Source organism: Convolutriloba macropyga, chromosome 8 (assembly GCF_964194025.1).
Source record: "Convolutriloba macropyga chromosome 8, txConMacr16.3, whole genome shotgun sequence".
Lineage (NCBI taxonomy): Eukaryota > Metazoa > Xenacoelomorpha > Acoela > Convolutidae > Convolutriloba > Convolutriloba macropyga.
In genome coordinates this window covers 64173071-64198128 of record NC_134475.1, presented here as the reverse complement: position 1 = coordinate 64198128, position 25058 = coordinate 64173071, and the positions used below count along the sequence as shown (strand labels likewise).

At 31.4% G+C, this 25058-nt stretch overlaps 1 protein-coding gene across 2 annotated transcripts in view; it reads right to left on the bottom strand.

Moving 5' to 3' along the window:
• Positions 1 to 458: 458 nt before the first annotated feature.
• Positions 459 to 25058, bottom strand: part of LOC142344260 (uncharacterized) — a 54129-nt gene continuing 29529 nt past the window's right edge. For both annotated transcript variants that reach the window (XM_075395828.1, XM_075395827.1), the window contains exons 4-7: positions 8184 to 8344; positions 2086 to 2427; positions 987 to 1225; positions 459 to 561 (exon numbers count right to left, since the gene is read on the bottom strand). In XM_075395828.1, coding sequence (XP_075251943.1) covers positions 492 to 561; positions 987 to 1225; positions 2086 to 2427; positions 8184 to 8344 — 812 coding nt within the window. In that variant the 3' untranslated portion in view covers positions 459 to 491. The remainder of the gene's footprint in view (positions 562 to 986; positions 1226 to 2085; positions 2428 to 8183; positions 8345 to 25058) is intronic.

The window sequence follows — 25058 nt, the reverse complement described above, 5'->3', positions numbered from 1 at the left end:
ATTGAAACGATCAGTAAACAATTTTTCTGGAAATGAGTTTTTCAAATACGTTATTGAAGGTAGAATTTATAGGAAGGTTTCTATTTTGAACCGAGAGTGAGCTTCCTTCAATGGACTGAACTCATAAGTGAACATGATCTTTGAGTTAATCAGTCTTTAAAATTGCACTTTTTTCTCTAACATTATTTGACATCTATCTTGCAATATCTTGTAAAGTTTTGCACTACTTTTGGCGTCCGGATCTTGCTTCGTGAAAGATAAGCGTCATTTGCTAGAATTTTGCAAGATCTCAAGTGTAGAAATTCGTCAAGCGTAGGAAACACTTTTATTGATAATCAAAATGACCGGCTAGTGTTCTCCCAGCTTTCACGGGGTAAGAACAATACAAATCAATGCTTAGTTTGAGTATGCGAAGAGAAAACACTGGTGCAAAACTGAATTTTAAAATGCGATCGCTATCTAAACTAATTTGTTGATGATATTTTTTAAAATCATTTTTGTTGAAATCCGCTAGCCTGTGACAATCGGTGAAAATTGGTGTCGTCAACTGCACCCCGGTCTCTGAAATATAAATTATTTCATAGCATTTAGTGTGTTTGTTAGATTGGTTTCAATTTAATATTATTGCCCGGTCATTAAGGTTCTCAAGGTTTAAAAGCATTTAGTTAAATTCAGCTACTTTAGCATAATGAAAACCAAATATTTTGCAAGGGATGAAATAGATTCTTGTGAGATTCTGAAAGCGACTAACGAAAAAATGTGACAAAAGTTTTGAGTCAACTCTGATAAATAATAGATGGGTGATAATGTTAGAGGGGACAACGATAGCATGGTTAAATAACCGGGGTGAAATGACTGGGGGTTAAAAAATGGGGGCGAAAATAGGGGGACGCTGAATCAAGTTATTTCATCAATGATGTCTTATGGCAACGAAAGTTGATCTTTAAAAAAAACTGTCTTGAGTTGTTTGTTTAGAGAAAGCGAACCTCAAATTTTCATAAGGATATCCGCCCGCCTCGTGTGAGCTCAAGTTCGGATAAGACTGGCTGAAGAAATCTGCGTTCATTGTCTGGGTTACAAGTTTGTTCATCCAGTAATTTTGGGCTACAAGGTTTTCGTTGGGGACTAGAACGTACTCTGCTTCCGGGTCATGATTGGCCCTTATCGCTCCCATTTTGTCGAGATAGTTGAGTGCGGAGTATTGGTACAAGTTCTGCTGGATTATCTGCAAATATCACCAAATTCACAAGTTTTTAAATCTCAAACTATTCAAAATGCGAACCCATTTTACTCAGGAAATTTATGTTATGTAGTGGTAACCTCTATTACACTTTTGTAGCTAACTTTTTTAGCAAGTAAAAACTATCAAAGTTGAAAACTGTCCACCCAAACACACGCACACACACACACACACACACACACACACACACACACACACACACACACGCGCGCGCGCGCGCACACACACACACACACACACACACACACAGAGCTTAGTAGGCATCTAATTTTTACCCCCCCCCCCCCCCCCCAACGATCAATTTATCGACTCTGTCATCTGATCAAGGCATTTATTAGACTCAGATCAACTCTCGCTCCGATAACAACCGCTGCATAGCTTAGCGATGAAACGACACGTTAAAGCCCAAAACTAACACTACGAAATAATATTGGTCATTAGACTACGAGTTCATCACACTCTTCTATCACCACTGTTACTATATAAACAGTAGCGATAAAAAATATAGTGTGATAAACTCGTAGTCAAATCACGGCAACAGTTTGATTAAGTTATGCAACTTTTGCAATCGCAACGAATGTCGATTAAATACATTACCACAAGGTTGTTATAACCCTCTCGAAGTTATTCAACAACTCGGCTTCGTCTCGGAGTTTGATAAATTCTCGATGGCAATACCAACCGTCTGGTATAATATTCTTTAATCTCTGATCACAGCGTTTTCACATTTGCGAACAAAATTATAAGCTCACAAAATGGCTATGGTCGCAGACCCCGGCGAACCAGACTCAGGCTGTTCGTATTCCACATGGGTCTGGCACCTCAGCCTGGAATGATAACTGTACCTGGTCTCTGAGCATAGCTTCCTGAAGTAACTGTTGTTGTTCAGCCAAATTAACAATCTCCTCTCTCAACTCGTGAACCTGGAGGTCTTCAATGTCATTCATCATTGTATAGTTCTGTCTCCGCATCAATTCTATCTCGTTCTTTAGTTCGTTTAGTTCCTGTTTAAGCCTTTTTAAGTTAACTCCCTGCTTATGAATTGAGGATAGAAGTCGGTTTTCCACCTGGTCCAGACGATTTACGAATCGTTGGGTGCTGTCTTTCGCAGGAACTGAAGAGGGGGGTTTCTGTTGCCTCGGAGCAACTTTTGGAAATTTTTGTTGTAGATCAGCTTGATCTTCTACCTATAACACGTTGAAAAAGGCGGGGAGCATTCAAAAAACTGCACAACCAATCCTTCTCAATACATTGCATAAACTAGCTTTGTTTCTTTAATTAATTTAATGCTCAATTCAGATCCAATTCAGTAACTAATTTGTTTTCCAGTGCTAATATGTATATGTGTCTTCGTTTTGTGCAGTTGTTAATGCGAGTGTTAAATAATTAGTATTTAGTAATTAGCCAAATCAATTTCATTATTGATTGAGATATCTGATCACGTCACTTTTTACATTACGATGTCTTTAGCAAGTGCTCTGCTAATATCGTCCATAAAAACACGGGATGAGCGTTCTGGGTAATCATACAAAGATCATATATGATTCCATATAAGAGATAAAAAATTTCTTAGCATGTTCTTACAATGAAAAGTAAGAATCATATATTATCTTTCTAAGATTAATAGTAAGAGCCATATGTCATCTTTGTATGGTTGCTGAAGACTCGTAAAGATTTTCATATTTGGTTCCTCTAAATAGCTCTCCCAAGAAAAAAATTTCCCCAAGTATGTAACTGGGTTTGATCTAATGTATAACAACGAAAGCAAAATTTTTCTGAATGTATGACTTAGTATGATTAACAAGAATCATTTACACACACACACACACACACACACACGCGCGCACACACACACACACTCACACGCACACACACACACACACACGCACGCACACACACACACACGCACACACACACACACGCACGCAAACACACACACACACGCACACACACACACACACACACACAGCTCACACACACACAGCACACACACACAGCTTAGTAGGCATCTAACTTTTACCCCCCCCCCCAGATCAATTTATGGACTCTGTCATCTGGTCAAGACATTTATTAGACTCTGATCAACTCTCGCTCCGATGACAACCGCTGCATAACTTAGCGATGAAATGACACGTTAAAGTCCAACAAACACTACGAATTAATCTTGGTCATTAGACTACGAGTTCATCACACTCTTCTATCACCACTGTTACTATATAAACAGTAGCTATAAAAATAGTGTGATAAGACGATTTACGAATCGTTGGGTGCTGTCTTTCGCAGGAACTGAAGAGGGGGGTTTCTGTTGCCTCGGGGCAACTTTTGGAAATTTTTGTTGTAGATCAGCTTGATCTTCTACCTATAACACGTTGAAAAAGGCGGGGAGCATTCAAAAAACTGCACAACCAATCCTTCTCAATACATTGCATAAACTAGCTTTGTTTCTTTAATTAATTTAATGCTCAATTCAGATCCAATTCAGTAACTAATTTGTTTTCCAGTGCTAATATGTATATGTGTCTTCGTTTTGTGCAGTTGTTAATGCGAGTGTTAAATAATTAGTATTTAGTAATTAGCCAAATCAATTTCATTATTGATTGAGATATCTGATCACGTCACTTTTTACATTACGATGTCTTTAGCAAGTGCTCTGCTAATATCGTCCATAAAAACACGGGATGAGCGTTCTGGGTAATCATACAAAGATCATATATGATTCCATATAAGAGATAAAAAATTTCTTAGCATGTTCTTACAATGAAAAGTAAGAATCATATATTATCTTTCTAAGATTATTAGTAAGAGCCATATGTCATCTTTGTATGGTTGCTGAAGACTCGTAAAGACTTTCATATTTGGTTCCTCTAAATAGCTCTCCCAGGAAAAAAAATCCTCAAGGATGTAAATGGGTTTGATCTAATGTATAACAACGAAAGCAAAATTTTTCCGAATGTATGACTTAATATGATTAATAAGAATCATTTATGTGTATCCATTTATTCACCATATAAGTTTTGTTTCAGTCTTTGTCTAATTTTTATATTGATAAAACTCTAGCGTTGACAACGGTGCCAAAATTGGTAAAAATTGCGTGCGGAAAATGCAACTTTTGCGCGCAATATGTCTAATAACGATAGGGAGCTAGATACCTGTTCTAAAAACTCTTCCCAAAAAATTGTTTAAAAGCTATTTTAGTTGTTCATTCTCAGTTAATAATTTTAGTAGATTTGCCGGTTTTTGGTCAAATGGTTTTTTGGTTTTTTTTGAACTTGCTAATGATTTTTGCAAGTGCACCTCCCCTTTGGCCGAAGCCTCAGGTTTTTAGTCATCAAACCTTTAGAGGAATGAATTCCTGGTCATGAAGACCAGAGCATCGGTGCTAAGACCATCTGGGGTCCAGCTCTTTGAGGAGTTGAGTCCCGTGAGCTTCAAGCCTCCTTAAAACCATTTTTCGGGACAAAGCAGAGCATGTGTTGTCCGGACCAAGCATGTAGTGTAATCACTCATTATCTTCAGCTCTGCGATCACCGTTGCAACACTACTCTGTGATGTTTTTTGTGTGACTACCAATACATCTATCTTGTCTGGACCATACACAGTTTTTCCTATTAGAAGACTTTGTTTTCAGATACTAATTGTGCGCAGGGATCACACACAGTTTTCTCTTCCACTACTAATCAACTCTCAGTCAATACAGTGTAGCATTCATCTCAAGCTCCCTCACATCTCAACCATACTACCCTTGCGTTTGTTGCCTACAAACAAGGGTTTCTGGTCGATTAGAGCTCGCAAGAGACTATGTTTGGAGTCTAGCCACTTCGCTACTAAACGATCAAAACGTCATTTACTAGTCTCGAATTCACTTTCGTTACTTTGTTGACTTCCCAATCAGTAAACTTTGACCATCTTTCGCTTATTAGAGACATTTCCAACAGTTGAAGTCTACGGGACATGACTGTAAGAGCCACTTTTGTTCACAGGGTCCTGTCAACAACCATTTTTGCTCCCTTCTATCAAGGGCGCTATTCCGAGCTCTGTTCAACTATTTCATCTCAGGCTCATGCCTGCGCTGATGAGTATCGGACTGACAAGGAATTCACCGCAAATTTGTTTTCAGTCCATAGGTGACTTGCTTAGGGGATTATGATTTTTGCAAGTAATCATTATGACACCCACACCTGTGTCCGGTTACCGGAATCCAATAATAAATATCAAATGGATGGACAGATTTAAAATGCTTTTTAACACATCTTGGGGAACACTTTTAAGAACAAGTATTCACCCAGGTCGTAAAACCTAAGAAAGCAATCGATTTTATGGAGATTTTCTTAGGCAAAAACTACATTTTTCCATTACATGGGGTTTATTTATAGAAGCTTGCAGCTATCAAAGCGAGCAAATCTTTGAACAGTTTTAAAGCGATTCAAGAGTTGTCTTGTTTTCTCGCAACCGATTTATAGCCAACCGATTTTTAGGTTTGCGAACACACAACAGCTGAAACACATCACAACCGCGCATAATTTCGCCGTTTACAGAGTTTTGTAATTTCAATTCAACAAATTTGGCTATACATTTTTTAATTCACAATGCTTTCTTTACAAATTCGAATTGATATTTGTTTCAAAAATTCCAGACTTATTTCCAACTTTGCATCCAACCTTGTTTCCAGATGGTTTCCAGATTACTTTCCAGATTTAAATTGAGATTTGAAAATTGTAATTTTGATTCAATAGATTTTGCTGTAAAATCTTTGGCTTCAAAATTTTATCTTTCCAGATTCAAATTGATAATCAACAACAAGTCACAGCCCAAATCAACACGAAAAGCCCAAAAATTGGTTAGTTTAATTTAGATTTTTTGAATTTCACTTCACATAATCCAGTTATACTTGATTTCAGGCTACCGATCTCCAAAAAAACCTGGAAAACAGTAAGTCAACACGTTCAAAAAAATACGAATATTACTAAAAAATGGTCAAAAACACGTATATATTAGCTCAAAAACAGTCGAAAATAGGTCTGTAAAACGAATATATTGGCCAAAAATAGTCAAAAATAGGTCCAAAAAATATATTAGCTGAAAAATAGTTGAAAATTAGTCGAATAAAGGTCCACAAAACGACTATATTAGATTTCAGCTATAAAACTAATTCCGTTTTCTTAACCTAATGACATAGCTGAGCAATTGCAAGCAAGGATGATTTTGATTGATACATGACACTTCATTTAATCTGAGCTCTCGAGTTCATTTAATTCCTCTGCCGTTCGGTGAGTTCATGTTCAATTCAATTTTTTTCGGTTTGGCCAAAATGTAATTTGAAACCTTGTTTAGAGTCAAAAATCGATTTAAAAGAAAGAGATTATTCAATATACCTTCAAAAGATTCTATGCAGGAATATCTCATTATTTCATTCAAACACTTTGCTAATTATACACGAATTTTACACGTTTTCTTCACATAAGCACCTGTTGAGCCGATAGACTTGCTGTTGCGAAGGTATTGCATAGAGGGGACGGACTGAAAATGTTGAAAAACTGATGAACTCAAATTGGTACAATAAAACTTTCAAAAAAAATGAACTGTTAATTTAAACCTGAAACTGTATAAAAGTTTCCACCGAGCGGATAAACTATAGTAAAAGTAGGTAATAATCCAATTAATAGAGTTTTCCAAGCTTAATTTTAGATCCATTTCAAAGATTTTTTAAGCAACTATAATTCATTTTTTCAACGGAATTAAATAGATTTAAAAGGGTTGAAATCTTTAAAATGGTCCCAGGTTGATGCCGTAAAATGGATTCTGTTGATAACATTTTATTGATGAAATCTGCTATAAAATCAATTTTTAATTCATTTATTCGAATGCGGGAAGCACTCTATCGTTAAAAGACATATTCCGCGCAATGCTCGAATTTTGCTCACCCAACTGTTACACCAAATTTGGCACTGTTGACAACGCTAGATCTTTATCGATATTAAGAAAAGACAGAAACTGTTTTGTTTTAATTCATGGAACCGCATTAACCTTTTGTTGGGTAAGTCTATGACGTTTTTTAATCTTTTTTTTCTTATAAATAAGATTTTAATGCATATTCCTATTGTCAAATAATGAACGAAAGTTTTTGGATCAATTATTTAGAAGGGTAGATGAAATTTCTGTAAAAAACTAATTTTTTATTCCGCCTTTTAAGAAATTTTTACAAGCTTCAAATATATTACTTCATAAGGTCATATAAGTATTGAAATCTTATATTTTCCTTTGCGCATATCAAAAAATAAGCTTTTGTTTATCAAGCTGTTTTGAGAAAAATATTGATGACTATATGATGCATTCAAGGTTTATTGTAGCTTCTGACAGTTCCTAATGGCGTCGTTATTTTCTTTGTTTTTTTCTTAATCTCATGGTTGTTTATATTGGCTCTATACATTGTTTAGCTGTGTTTGTCAAAAAGTTTTTGTAAAAGTAAAAACCATTTCCGCGTTCTGTCAGTTTGCAAATGAATCAATTGAACAATATAACTGTTTTTTTTTGCTTTTTTAAGGTAATAATGCTGCTAGTTATATTTGATCGAGTATATCCAACTATATCAAAATTGCCAAAAAACTTGGTTTGATTTCCATCAAATTTCCGCATCTGCCCGTTATACCCCTGCACCCTAAACGAGGTTTTCAGAAAGTTAGAAGCCACTCTTTCCTTTTTTGCCATTACGACATTAGAGCATTAGAATGGCTATTTTTGTTGTTTCCCCTGATTGCAGCAAAAAGATTATTTACTTTACTATCGCTGGGCACGAAGCTTACTGGCTCGGTAAAATTTAAGACTTGTGACATTTTTTTTACAGAACATAGAAATATTTTCCTGAAACAGAAAATAAAATTATTATCTGTATCATTGTATTGAAAAATAGCATTGGAAAAGTATCGGAAAAATTTTGACCCCTCACTTCATTTATCTCAGCTTCGACTGTCCTGGTCTGTGATTGTTTGGGTTTCCTGTCATTGTCATTGCGCTGGTGAGGTCTAACATCTGGAATTTCTTTTTTGACACCCGTACGGGGCTCCACATTGTTACTCTCTGTCTCGGCACTGGGTTGTTGTTCGTTACCTTTAATGACAAATAACAATAATATTAATATTAATATAGTCTGTCCAATAAAGTTGAAATAATCCAACGTTCGAAAAAGGCCAAAAGCATGCAATTGAGCATCAATGTGGCCATTTTAATGCCAACGTTTTACTTTCATCTCGCTTTCATCTTTATTTTTGTCTACATTTGAACTTTGACCTTTATTGTCTGTCCAGTGAGTTTTTGAAAGGTTCACTAATTTCAACTTTATGATAGACGCACCGTAAATTGTTTACGGTTCTGCATATTACAAAACAGTACATGTATCATTAAAAACAAAATAAACTAATCCTCAAAAATGGGTTTATTAACTTTTTGAGGTACAAGTGTATATACAGCGCTATTTTTTATATCTTTTCCTCTGAGACACTTGAGAACGGGTAATGGCCCAATAGTAATCACCATGTACTCAGTGACGTATACTATGTAAAAGAAAAACTTGTGATTTTTCTTAACGTAAGAAGACAATTTATTGTTCCAACATACATTTAGAAATGTTTGCGAATATATATGCGAGGTCGTCCATTAAAGTTCGCCGAAACGTTTCAAGCATTTCAGAAAGATAAAAGAGGTAACATATTATAACTCCGCAGGTGTAAATTCCATTTCCAAAAGAAAATTTTTTCTAAAAACGTGAACATCCGTCGCCCCAGCCCATCAGAGTGCCAAAAAATGCAAAAAAAATGCATTTCTTGCAATTTTGATTTATTACTAATTCGTGATGACAATCATTTTATTGCTTTATCTGAGATTAATCAATCGTAAAGAACTCATCTGAGTCTCTTTCGACATTTGACTAACTCATTTTTTTTAGCAAAATGGTTTTTCTTAGTTCAAGATTTAACCAATAAAGCTGCTGGAATTAAACAGATAAATTTTCAATTTCTGCGGGCGCAATGTGACTCTACCCAGGTACTGCTGTTTTTCGAGATTTCAAAAAATTTGAAATGTATTAGGGCACCGTCTTATTTTCACATTTGGTTCATACTTTGTCAGACTTTTTATCAATTCAAAATCAAATTTATTAGCGATTTTGATCGCGGTGAAGGAATAAAACGAGCAAGAAGCAACTTAATTCAGTGTAAATTTTTTTTACCAGTGTGCTTTTTACAGTTTAAAGTGGAGCATGACAACGTTATTTGCTCAAAGTTTCGGTTTTTCAGGGAATTCATCATTGCGCCAGTTTCAAATGTTTTAGCTGTTGACTGTTTAATGAATGCTTTTGATAATCAGCAACTAATAAAAAACGGACTGGTTGGATTTTTTCTATTAATCAAATTGCAGCTATTGGTTTTTACAAAGTTGACACTATTTGTCTTTGTGAAATATTTTGGCATTTTCCCGTTTTTATTGTTTCTTTTGCCGTCTGCGTCTGATTAATAACAGGACTGATTGGCTCACTAGAGAGAAATATGTAAATGTATTTAATTGTTTCAGTTCACAACTCAATTTATAGCTGTTTAGACAATTAGTTTAAAAGTTTTTTTATGTTTTTTAACGGTAGTTTTCGTGTTCCTTCTTGTGGTCCTAATACTCATTCTCATTGACTATCCAAGGAGACATAATGAATTTTTCAGGCAGCCAAAATCATGATATCTATGCTATTCGGATTTCGTTAAGTTAGACTGTTTGTTTTCAAAAAATTATTTAGCATTTGAGTTTGCGCGCTAGTGTGATTCACTGTTGTTGCTGTCCTGCCGTTTTGTCTAATAATTGAAATGTCGTATATACTGGTTGGTGAGTTTTAAATGAATCTTCATCCAATTTTTCCAGTTCAAATCTAACAGTTTGACACTATTTGAATTGAATTTTTTGACACCATTTGATCAATTTTTTTCAACTGCTTTTTAATTTAGTTTCAATAGTGACCACTCTTAGCGATATTCCAGTTTGGCTAAAAAAAGAAAGATGGGTAAACTTCAGTGTGCAATCGAGTAGCTATTTTTTATATTTAAATTTTCTCCATCTGTTTTCAAAAAATTGTCGGTGATTTTAAGTTTTTTTCGTGGTTCTTAAAACTTTTTCAACTTTTTTTGCTCCAGTTTTTTTGCCTGTTTTATAAACATGAAGTCTCATTGAAAAAATTGCAGCCAAACTTTCTCTTTGTTGCATCGATAATTAGTCTCTCGTGTAAAAAGCAGTGTATCTTATATAGTTCAGCGTGAAAAACAACAGCGGTTAGCAGCCCATGATTTTAATAACGTTCTAAACACTTGTCTTCTTAATTGAAATAAAGATATTTCGTTTTTAATTTTTTAATGCAATGTATTGAGTTTTTCAAGGCCTAATTGCAACAAAAAGTTTAAAGTGATCTGAACGTTATTTGAATTTTAAACGTGGTTGTATTTTTGTAGGCTAAAATTTTGCTCTCATAAACACAATAAATTGTCTAAAAGGAATGGATTTGGTGGTTCCGATTTGTAGCTTGTGAGTTCATTAGTTCGAAACAAATTTTGTCGTATAAACGGAGTGAACTTCAGACGATTGCATTTGTTTCAAACATTTTTCCTTGGTCAATTATTGTGATGGATGTCTTCATTAAACATCAAAATTACGTTTTTTTTCAGTGATGAAATTAATACTGTTTTTTTAAATTGTTTTTTCAACGTGCCTTTTCTATTAAAATTTTCTTTAATACTTTTTTGTATTTGTGTATTTCTTCAAAGTTTAGTTGATGAACAAATTGATAAGAAAGGTTGATATTCACATTGCACGAATGATCAAAACCTGGGTAAATTCTTCATTTTTCTTATTTTCCCCTTCCCTCTTCATCTAATTAACACAAGTAAGTAGTGGATAAAACAAAGAAACCAACCACCAGTAAAATTTGACCCTTTCTCCTAACGCTAATCGCGCATGTCGAATCGGGCCAAATTTTACTGCTTGTTGGTTTCCTTCTTTTATCCACTACTACATATTCACTCTAGGTCTAACATTAAATTATGAAATGGCTTAAATCTAGAAAATAATAATAAGGTGGTTTGCAAATTCATCGTTTTTCGTTTTTTCACACTTTTATGTTAAATCTTTCAGCATATTCCTCGAATCTATCTTTGGTATGTGTATATCTATATCTATGTTAATAAAAACATAATCTACACTTAAAATTTTTAAATCTAAATCTGCTGATGTGTTGATTTTCTTTACACATAATACAAGTTATATATAGACTAGGATCATTATAATGTATATTCATATGATTAATATAATCTCTATTCTTAAAGTAACCCTTACAGATATAACATTCAAATAAACTATCTAAACATTTATCACAACATTTTCCCCATGATTTATCTTTACAATCACCACATTTTACTGATGTAGACTTTTTTTATTTGTATGTTTTCAAAAATGAATTTTTTGTCTATAAAAATAAAGATGTTTAAAGTAGAAAACGTAAACCTTTGTTATATTTGTGATTTGGCCTTTGAAACAAAAAACAATTTGTCAAACACAATTTAAGTGATGAACACTTAGCAGGGTGAGAAAGGAGTATGAGTATGAAGTGGAAGATGAAATCTTCGAGAGGGTGTATAATCCAGATGAAGATGATTATATTCTCAAAACTATAGATCTACGAAATAGCTTTGCTAATAATACTAAGGATATTATTAAACCTAAAACTGACACTAAAGCTAAAACTAAAATTGATAGTGAAACATCGGTGAATTGGCAAAACAACTCCGTTGAACCGCTTCGCGGATGGTCAAAGACCCATGGTGATAATAATATCCACACCAGAATTAAGTATGATTGTAAAGAATGTCATGAAGAATTTAGGAATAAAATAGCGCTAACTACTCATTCATATAGTCATAATCGCAAGTATCTAGGAAACACAGAATACTTTGATATAAACTCTTTCCAGAACCTGAGAGAATTTTATTTTTTTGACAAAGCTGGAAATTACATTGAAGACATAGACGAAGCCATTAATAACTCTTTAGAAGAAATTAAAAACTGTTACCAGTATAGAAAAGTTAAGAGTTGTAAATATAAGATTACAGCTGAATGTGAGTACAAAAAGAGAACCAAAGAAGAAGTAAAAACTACTAAAATATTTTTCAACACAGACTATATTCACTCAATAGTTAAAAATTGAAAAAGAAATACATGAGGGTTTTGGCTATGACTTTAAGTTTCTCGGATTAAGAGGTATTCAGATAAATATTGAACCAACTAAAGCATCTATTGGTAGTTATATAGATTTACCCCCGATCTCAAAAAGTCTAAATCAATATTGAATATACGCAATTCCAAATATAACTGCATGCAACTGGCTATTACTGCTTGGCTAAACTCTTCTATCGATCCACGAAGTGGCTTTCTCAAAAATGCAACACGCGAGAGTAAATATGTAAATAATCTAATCGAAGCACGACAACGAGATGAAGATGATTTTGCTTATATAATGAGAATACAGAAATTGTACAATATTAATACTTGGGTATACACACCTTGTGGTGGGGGCAAAGTAGAATTGTTTAAACCAGTGGATGATTTTGATAAAGATAGAAAAGATGTCAGAATATTGGTTTGGGGAGACGGTACTACAGAAAACTGTGCTCTAATTGAAAACATAGAAACCTTGTTAGAACGACCAAATAAAAATAACTTTAAATATCATTATTGTGATAGATGTACATATTGGTTTGATTCACAAATTAAATACGACAAACATGAATGCAGCCACTCTTTCAAACCCGAGGTTGTTTGTCCTAAGAAGAAGAAAACTACCTTTATAAATGAAAACAAACTTCAGAATATAAAAAATATTATAACTGTTGATATAGTTTATTGTGTCACCAACATCTCGACCTCAACTAGCAAATATGTAATAGCTGTACACATACCGATAAGTGTGGGTTACATCTGGCAGTGTAATTTCAAATACTATTTCGGTCTTGATTGTATCAAAAGAGTTGCTAGTGATCTATTAGAAGTACAAAATGAGAATACCTTCAAGCGCAACAAACAAATGATATTTAATGAACAAGATAAATTATATCATGAAACTAATAACACTTGTCATATATGCAGTAAAATATGTATTAATAAAGCAAAAGATCATAGTCATGAAACTGGTAAATATAGAGGACCAGCATGTAGAATATGTAATCTGAGGTACAAACAACAAAACTTCATTCCTGTAATATTCCACAATGGCTCTGGTTATGATTTCAATCGACTATATAGTGAACTCTTTAAACAGAATAATGATAAAAGAAAAGTAGATAACACACCACTAGCTGCTGGTAAGTCTTAGATATTTAGCATCGGTTGTCTCAAATTCTTAGATAGTTATAATTTCTTAGCTATGCCTCTAGATCAAATGGCGAAGATATACGGATGTAAAACTAAAACATTATATCCATATGAATACTTTGGTTTGGACTCGTATGATAAAATTTTTGGTAATCTATGAATAGAAGACTTCAAATTCTCTCTCTCGAATAAATTACCAACACAAGAAAAAGTCGACATCTTTAATAAAGACAACAGTCATAAAACTGGTAAAGATCAAACTATAGAGTATTTACAAAATGATGGGGAAATATTAGACTACTACATGAATCAATATGTTCAACTAAGACTGAAAGAATTCACGCTCAATCCCCTACACTATGTAAGTCTCCCAGGCTATAGTTTGATTGTTGGTTAATTTCAAGCGGTGTAACATTAGATACATTACAAGATAAGCAAATGCTAGATGGTTTTGTTGAAGCAAAGAGAGGGGGCATATGTGGTATAATGGGAGATTGGATAGTCAACAATGGTGAAACAGGGATAAAGTACCATAACAGAAATATCAGGTACATTGATGCAAACAACCTATAAGGCTATGCAATAATGCAAAAGCTATCTTATAAGGACTTCCAGTTTACTACTACTACTACTATTCTTGATACTATATTAAGTACTCCAGATGATAGTGATCATGGTTATTGTATAGTTTGCGATATTGATTATACTGATACATGTAAAGATAGAACAGAGCAACTAGCATTAATGACCGATAAGTGAAAGATAAATGATAATGAATTGGGATACCGAGAAAGAGAGAAAGGCAAAACAAAAACAGAGAAATTAATATTAGACCAAAACAACAAAACAGAATACATGGTTCATTATAGGATGTTAAAATTCTATGTTAAGATGGGTGTTAAAATAACTAAAACACATAGAGTAATTAAATTTAAACAAGATTATATATGTAGAGATTATATACAAAACAATACTAATAAAAGAGCAACAGCTAAAATTGAAGCAGAAAAGGATGTAAGGAAATTAATGAACATTTCACTGTATGGAAGAATGTGCATGATTCCCCTCCGCTTCCTTCAAAGTATGTTCTTACATGATGAAGAAAAGATAGTGAAAAGTATAAGTAAACCAACATTTAAGAATATAACTAGATATGAGGCTTATAATTGAAGATATAAAGAAAAAAATAGAATATGATTCTCCAGTATATGTAGGTGTTACTATCTTAGAATTAAGTAAATTACACATGCATGATGTATTCTATAATATTCTTCAACCATCTCTCAAAGATCTACAACTCCATTATATGGATACTGATAGTTTTGTATTAAGTTTTAGCGAGGGTAATGTTGACAATGAACACATGGACCTATCCAATCTCGAACCTCCAATTAAAACTAATAAAAAAGTTCAAGGCAAATTGCAACATGAAATGGGAAGTAGAAAAATAGTAGAGTTTGTGGCACTAACACCAAAGACATATAGCTTCAAAGATTACCCCAATAAAACTAAAGAGAAAGGAATAAGAATTGTAACAATGCTAAACATGAAGAATATTATAATGCACTAATGTATAACACAGAGAGAAGTGTAGATGAATGTAGAATAAAAAAAGTTGGCGATAACATGACAACAACAAAAACAAGTAAGATTAGTCTAAACACATTTGATGATAAAAGAATTTATAAAAATAATATTAAAAGCTATCCTCATGATGAGAATCTATATCTATTCAAAAAAGATCTAGTAAATAAAATTTGCAAAGCAGGTTGGGGAAGGGCAAGCCTTGTTACACCAAACAAGGCCAAAGCCCTTTCCCCGATTAAGAATGCATCAGTGAAACTGCTTCGCAGATCATTAGATGGAGACAAAGACCTATTGGTTAATAATATTTTAGAACTAACCATTAATGATGATAGAAAGTTAATTGAAGCTGCTATTACACTATATAATGTATTATTATAACCATAAAAAATGACTAAACTAGAAACACTTATAAAATTAAAAAATCTAGAAAAACAAAACAGATGAAAAAGATTAGAAGATAAATTAAAACAACAACAATATTATGGCGAAATAGAAGAGTTATTTGATCCTTTAACTAAAACACTAAATGCAAACAATGAACACAATCTAGCATTAAGTTAAAAAGCATTAAGAGCAATAGATTGGCAGAATCAAGAGTTAGATAAACAAACTAAGTTGATCCAGCAAGCTGGTTTCCAGATCGGTGAAAACACTTCCAAGATTAATGAAACGCTAAAGGTGACTATAAAGGAAACTCAAGATATAGCACCAGTTTTTGTTGATACAAAGACAGCCAAACTTCTTCATTTAATAGGGGGTCAAACTAATCCCCAATTAAAATTAAATCGTGTAGATTTGCCTACTAGAAGATATAAAATGAATGATGTTGATATAACCCTAGAGCAGGGTGCGTTTTTAGTTAAGGATAAAATATATGAATTTTCAGATGGGATTATTATTTTTTTCACTAAATCAAATATAACATATAATGATAATATTGAGGAAGATGAAAACAAAATTAAAAAATTTTTAAAGGATATTAGATATGATGTAAGAAAAAGGGGTAAGAAAAGCGCTAGATATAGAGCAATAAACCGTATAGTGGGGGTAAAAGATGATGTATTTGACAGGGGTTTAAATAGCAACAAAAATGCTAGATATATCTAAGCAATTATTATCTATGAATATTATTAATCAAGAGCAACTATATAATTTTGTTTTTAACTATGGTAAATCAATAATGATGGAAAAACAACAACAACTATTAGCTAAAGAAGTATTCAGTCCTCAAACAACAAAGTTTGAAAGAGAAGGAATAATACCATTATATAAAGATGAAACAGGGTCAGCTGATTTAATTGATAAGTCATCTCTAAGTAATTACAATAATAATTAAAGTTCATGTTAACTGTTATAGATATATTACAAAATATGCATGGGCTATTCCATTGAAGAATAAATCTGGTTTATCTATAACTAATGGTTTTAAAGTAGTATTAAGTGAACATCCACAGGGTGGCTCTGAAAGTAGAAAACCAGTAAAGTTATGGGTGGATAGAGGTAGTAAGTTTTACAATAAAACATTTAAATCTTTACTTAAAGAATATGAAACAAAACTATATTCTACTTATAGTAATTTAAAAGCTGTGTTTATAGAGAGATTTAATAGAACATTTTTACACATAATTATTAAATCAATGTTCATCAATGCTGATGGTAATTAGGTAAATATATTAAATGATGCAATCATAACATATAACAATAGCATTGATTCAACAATTAATATGACACCAGTTGATGCTTCTAATAATCCTGATAAAGTTAAATACTATGTTAAATCTACCAAAGCCACACCAAAATTTAAAGTTGGTGATTATGTTAGAAATGCAGAAAAACGTAATATCTTTTCTAAAGGTTACACTTCTAATTGGAATAGAGAACTATTTAAAGTTAATGAACTTTTGAACACACAACCACTAACATATAAGATAGAAAATAATAATGGTGATATAATAGAAGGTAAATATTACGAACAGAAATTATTAAAGTCCGAACTTGACATTGAATCTAATAATAAAATTTTAGAATCATTAAATGTAGTTCTTCCTGTAACCAAATACAAAGATGACAAGAAATAGATTTAACCAAGCAATTAGATCCGCTGGGCACTGTTATCATCAATCAACAAACAACTTAACACTAAGTAAGGCTCGTGGGTTATTCCTAAAAGATAATGATAATATTGATATGAAGGACACCTATAAAATTACAAATGTTCAACCTCCAATAGATGAAAAAGATGTTGTTAATAAAGAGTATTGTGAAAATAACTTATTATCTTCTAATAATAAAATAGATATTTTAAGTAAAAACATAACTGAGCTAAGAAAAGGCGAATTTGATAAAGTCACAACTAAAACATTAAAACTAAAACTAAATGAAACACAAGTTACTGATGAACTAATTAACGAGTTTATTGAATCAGCAAATGAAGTCACAAATACTGTTAAGTTTTGTAATAAAGTTGCTGCTAATACTATCTCTAAATATAATCAATTAAAACAAGAATTTGATAATAATAAATTTAATCAAAATATTACTAACATACATTTAGATGATATGTTTACTAACGGTCTAACTAAGAGAAATGAATGAATACAATAAATCTCTTAGAAAAAATATAGTACAATATATAATAGCTATACTTTTACAAAGTACGTTAGTTGATAATAAAGAGAAAGCAAAACTTGAGATGCATTATGGTTGTAAACAAGAAGATATAATGAAAGAAATAGAAATGACGGAGTCCATGACCAATCCAACAGCACCGAGTGAGAGATTACTATATCCAGATTTGTCATCATCATCAGAACGATTAATAACCGAAAAGATTCAAGCTAATAATAAATTTAACAACAATATTAACATTATAAATGATATTAGAAATTATTATGAAACTGAAACTAATAACTATAATAAGAAGTTAAGTAGACATAAAAATTATATTAACGCAGCTGAGATAACAGAAATAGTTTTATCATCAATAGCAACAACGGCAACAACAACATCAGTTGCATTAACAGGTATAGGATTACCTTATTCTATACCAACAGCTTTTGCTACAGCAACTGTTTGTGGTTCATTATCAAAAACAAATAATACTAAAATAAGAAATAAAATTATAAAGTATTCACAAATGTATATTTTAAGTGAACAGTTTAGCGACAAGTTTAATAAATTATATACTAAATCAATGAATTATAATAAAATAATAATGAATATAATGAATTAGTTAAGGTATATGAAGAATATAGGAAGAACAAGAAAAATAAGTCAGGTGTTTTTTTAACATTTTAGTACCTTTTGAAGTAATAGCTCCACTTATATTATTAGTAGCAATATAATGTCTGCCACCAACACAATAAGAATTAGTTTTGAACTTATTTAAAAGACTCAATTCTATATATGAAAAATAATGGAAGTTAAAAAGTATTATCCTGTTGTTGTTATTAAACCTAAGCCTAAGGCTAAACCATTACCTAAGGCTAAGATTCAGCCAAAGCCTAAAACTGAACTTGAAGCTAAGGGTTGACTCTAGATAATAAAAAAAACTGGATACCATTTATGCTAAAGGTTTTGTTAAGACTAGTAGGAAATAGTTTGATTATCATTGATTTAGTCATTGACTTAGTCATTGATTTGGTCATTGATTTAGTCATTGATTTAGTCATTGATTTAGTCATTCATTAAGTCATTAAAAATAATTATAATTATGATACAATATCGACCATCCTATTACCATCACTATTAACACTAATATTTTTTCTAGTTAATACTAATGCATGACATATAACATCTGCAACTGCAGCACTAAATTTAAATTTAAGTTGTATTGGTTGTGGACCTATATGATATCTTTGACATCTAGTATCGAATACATATATTCTATAACTACTTTTGAATGTTCTATGATTTTTATTTGGTGTTATATTATGTGGTAGCCCATTATAATCTTTATTAAAGCTAACAACCTCTTTAAAAACGTCATTATATTTATTGGTACCATAATTAATATTCTTTCTATCCTCGGGATAAAACTCACTACCAATCTTACAATAACATTCAGTAGCATTCATTATATCAAATGTACTTGCATCATGAGTTTGTTCATTAACATTATTATTTTCAAAACCAATTATTATATATTGTGGTCTTTCCATCCCACTTTCCATACCAAGATCAAACAAGGAATTAGTAGCATTGGGTACATTCTTATAAAATGTTTTCATTTCATAATAGCTAAAGTCTACATTATACCCTTAATTAAAACCTTTTGCACAATAATTCTATTGTCATTACTAGGATCAATACTAGGCACACACCATGATATATCTCTAATTTCTATATTAGCATCATTAGCAACTACAACAGGATTAGCATTAAATCTATATAGAGCTCCATCATTATTATTTCTTTTTAATATTAGTTTAAATACTAAACAATATATAATCTTTTCTAAATCATTTACGAAACCAAATAGATCTCTCATCTGAACCATCATATACATATAACCTCTTTCTCCAGCAAAATGATCACCTTTGAGTTGACTATTCCTATTATCTATATTTCTAACAAACGCACTCTCATATTCATGATCAGTGCTAGTTAATAACTTATACATCAATAGATTAGGATGACAATGATCTGTATATTCAATAGTCCTACCACCAATAGTTTCAAGCTTAACTGAACTAAACAATGCCATGATACCATGATTAACTAATCTAATATTAGCATCATTAGCAAATACACCACCAGCATCATCTGATACAACAAACTCTATCTCTAGATACGAATCATGCAAAATAAATGATTCTTTTCTCTATTGAGAATGATATTAATATTAATATTAACCGTATTCATTGTTGCTAAAATTATTAAATTTATATTTTATAATCTTACTTTTGTTTATATCATTATTATAACCATACGTTGTATCCAAATTAAAGTTCATTTTTATAATCCAAAAAATTAACTTTAACTATAACTATAACTATAATTAAAACTATAACTATGACTATAACCAAAGCTATAATTATAACTATGGGGCTTCGCCCATGTTTCACCATAAATATAATCTAATATTTGAAAATAAAAAATGAAAGATAACTTAATTCTATATGAACTTCAAAAGATACATGATGCTTTAACTAAAACTAAAGAAGAACACAAACTTAACTTTAGAATGATAAAGCTAACAGAAAAATTTTATTTTAGTAAACCTATACTTAACTCATCACAATTAGGTTTAATTAGATTATCTGTTTATAATTCGGTGTTTAAAGTGCATAGAAGGAACAATCAATTCTTATACGATACCCAAGGTGAAACATGGTCAGGTATCCGTATTTTAGCTGTTATACCAGTTGCATATGAATCAATCGAAATATCAAATTTAATAAAAGAAGAAACTAATGGTAATGTTATAGTAGAACCTGATAAGAATCCAATGAAAAGTTTAATGGAAATAAAACAAGGTGCAATTATTTTTGACATAGAAAATTCAATAGCCCCATTACTGGGCTTTAGAAAAACAGTTTATAAAAAAAGGCAAATATACATCTCAGAAAAATGATGACATTATGGGTTTTAGTACTATTAACAATCATCTGTAATGTGATATCTGGTTTTAAAGATAACGGGAATAACAAAGACATACTATATACTTTGACTCCAACAGAACCACCAGGATACTTGATAAATATTATACCAACTAATATCTTATTACAAAATGTAACTAGAGATAGAATAGAATATATAGAGTTTCATATTAAAGATGAGCATGGAAGACCTATAGACTTTAATGGGGATGTACTAAGTTTTACTTTACCTCTGGTGTAACCAGCAACAACTTCGTTGATCTGACGTAGTCAGCTGAGCGTAGCCCCATCTGTGTTAACACAGCTGGTCGAAGACCTATCAGTGAAGCTGCCTCGCAGATCTGGTGTAAATTAGTGATCTAACGGTACATATTAGTATAAACCTAAACTAAACTACAAAACACTCCGATCCCAATTAATTCTTAGTTTACCATTAAAATTTTCATTTTTAGTTATATCAATGACAATATAATTATAAGGCTCTTTCCATACCTTATTACATATATTAGCAAAATCGTTATAACTAAGTTCAACATTATTAAAGAAATCTTGATATATAGATATGAGGACCTTAACTCTTTGTTCAAATAAAATAAATAGATTACAGTTCTCTCTAACTCTCTGTCTATCTATTGTGAATAGATTTTGATTAAGATATATCATATTACAATTATTATGTCTAACTCTACAAAAGAATTCATTAATAACTGGTTCTTTGGCTCTAACATCATCTAATATCCTTAGTTTCTTTAAGTCTTTTGGTAGTTGATCGGGAGAGGGTAAATCTTTTATATCTTTTACAAACTCAACATCTGCGTTATTGTCAACAGAATTACGACTTCGTCGGTTATAACTCTCTACACCTTCATATTGATCACCAGTATGACCAATGATGTATAGCTTATCAAAGTATATTCTAGCCAGAATTATTTTTTTTAATAAGAATGTCTTACCACAATTACTGGGACCAGATATTATACATCTAAAATTCACTGGGAGTGTAGCTTCTATAATAATATTATCATCATTTAGCCATGATTGTAGATCTTTGTTTATGTTTACAGAGATAATGTTACTAAGACATTCTGTGTTGTTAGGTTTAACCTTTTGATGTTTTTCATCAAATAGATATATAAAATTATCATTATTATCATTATCATTATCATTACCATTATCATTATCATTAACATTACCATTATCATTAACATTATCATTATCATTATCATTATCATCAACATTATCATTATCACTAACATTATCAATATTAGCAAAGCTACTTCGTAGATCATTATCATTATCAATATCATTATTAGTAAAGCTACTTAGTAGATCATTATCTTTATCATTAACTTTATCTTTATCATTATCATTATCATTAACCTTATCATTAACATTATCATTATCATTAAAATTATCATTAACATTATCATTATTAGCAAAGCTAATTCGTAGATCTTTACTACAACCTAAACAAAAACACTCATTATATATTCCTTGATATTTACATTGATTAACTAGAATATTCAAAGCATTGTTAATTCTAAATCCTCTATCAATAAGATAGATCATATATAAACAATAAGCCCCACAATAAATTTCATCATACTGTTGTATTCTCTCATTAGAGCCTAGATCAACAGACTCTTCTAAGAATAATGGTGGGGTCTCAACACCAAAACTATCAAAGAAATACACTGGACCACCTTCTCTTCTTATAACTAAAACCCAATGTGTACTATCAGTTGGATGTAGATTGACAATAATGTTGACGTTAGGTTCACTAGTGTTATCTGGAGTTTTTTCTCTCATTACAATTTCAATTGGTGTTAGACTTATATCTTTTCCTATATCTTTTATTCTGATATCACTCATAGCATTATTATCAACATTAATTTTATTATTGAATTCCTCAAAAGTTAGGACAAGCATTTTTAATAGGTATAAAAATGGAGACAGGCAGCCCAATTATAATTTTTGTTTTCTTAATTGGAATTTTTTATATAATTTATGATACAATAACAAGTAAATATACAAAACTAGAAGAAATCTTTGGTGGATTCACGAATCGGAGTCTAGTTAGATTTGAATATGAAAAGTCACCATTACATACTATTGTTTATGGTGAAACTGGTACAGGCAAAACGTATTTTGTTAGATAATACTTAAAGTTATACTTAGATCCGCGAAGCGGTTACACCGATCAAAACCAAAACCAAAACCAAGACCAAGACCAAGATCTGGGAAGCAGTTCCACTGATCAAGCAAAAAATATAATCATAGTATGCAAAGATGATAGAGATTGGATAGATCCTGAGACTGGTGAGTTTTATATTGGGTTTAATACATGCGATATAAATATGATCACATCAAAAAATAAGTCTAAATTCAAAGATAGTGTAATTGTTCTTGATGATATGGGTGATAAGTTAAATAAGGATATAGCTTATTATTTCACAGAAGGAAGACATCAGAATATTCAAATGATTGTAATGTGTCATAAACCAGCTCAAATAATTAATACAGCAAGAATGAGTTATGATACCATTTATTTAACAACTAATAATGGAGCTGATCTATTTAAAAATGTTAATGAAAAATATAAATGTGAACATAACTTCAATAAAATAGTAAGTGAGTTAAATAGTAACTATGATAATTGTACAGATGGAATGTCAGATGAACTTCGTTATGGAATAATTAAATATAATAGGAAAGAGAATACTTTTAATTTTGATTGATAAGAATAGAACTATGATATTTGACTCGAGAGTTGGTTTCCTTGATTTAAACGCTCTTAGTTTAAAAGATAAATTAGACAGTGAAGACAAAAATAAACTCACAGCATATATGAAACCACTCGTGATTAATGCTACAGAGAGAAATACTATTAATCATGATAATTATCAGTTCTATTTTAATGAACTTCTTACATTAAAAGTTATTAAAATACAGAATGATGTTTTAACACAAGCAATGGTTAAAGCTGATGGTTTTAGGTTAGCATCAACTATTTTAGGAAATATAGGTACATAATTTATGATATATTATTATATGAGTCCTGATACAATAGTAAAAACTGCTGGACATGTGGCAACGAGTGCAAGTAAAATATTAAATAGAGCAAGTACATTGGTTAACTTTGGATGCGGAGAAGAAGAGCAAATAAAACAGTTCATTGAGAGGCTACAAGGAGAATATATAAATAAAGAGACCGGAATTTTAAAAAAAGGGACTAATTTATTTAAACAGTCTATAAGGAAATATTGAAGAATTTAGAGAAGAAATTATAAATTTTGTTAGAGATAAAAAAGATTTAGACCTTAAATAGAAGATATAAAACTAATACACTCAATACGACAGGGAGGGAAAATTTAGCTAGGTGTATCCTATATAAAGATAATACTAAAGATTTAATTGAAATATTGGCTAAATATGATGGGTGTACTTGAAATTTGACCAATTATAAATAGTTATAAAATGTTTAGAGTGTAAACATAAATGTGGACTCCCTTTTAGTTTAGCTTTTCATCATTCAATATATCATGAAGATAAAATTAGTATATGTGCATGTGGTGATAAAACATTAAGTGGCATTTCTATGAAAACTGATTGTTCTTTTAAAGATGAATCTGGATATAACTCTAGCTCTAGTTTTAACTCTATCTCTAACTCTAATTCTAGCTCTAACTCTAACTCTAGCTCTAACTCTAGCTCTAGCATTAACTCTAACCCTAGCATTAACTCGGACTATAACTTTAGCATTTGCTCTAACTCTAACTCTAACTCTAACTATAACTCTAACTCTAACTCTAACTTTAACACCAAAGTCTTAACTAGAAATTGTAATAAAAGTAATTCTGTAAAACTGATAACTGATTTTGAGGAGAGTAAGTATACTTGTTAAAATTGTACTTCAGCTAAAGTTAATTGTCTGTAATGTCCTTCTGTTGTGAGATATGATGGGATAAGAGCTCATGTAAAGAAACAACATCCAGTTGTAGAATTACCTAGGGGATTTAGTAGAAATTTAACTGAGAGATCAGCGGCTCCCAGATCAACAAAGTTGCCACAACGTGGATCAGTGAACTGTTTCACACATCTGTTATTGGCCAAACTGGGGAAAGTTGTTCGTGTAAATATTATAATTTTGTATCACTTTTTATTAATAATGGAATAAATATAGAAAAAGTAAAAGAGAATATAAATTTATTGAAGAGTATAGATAATTTAAAATAAAAAAA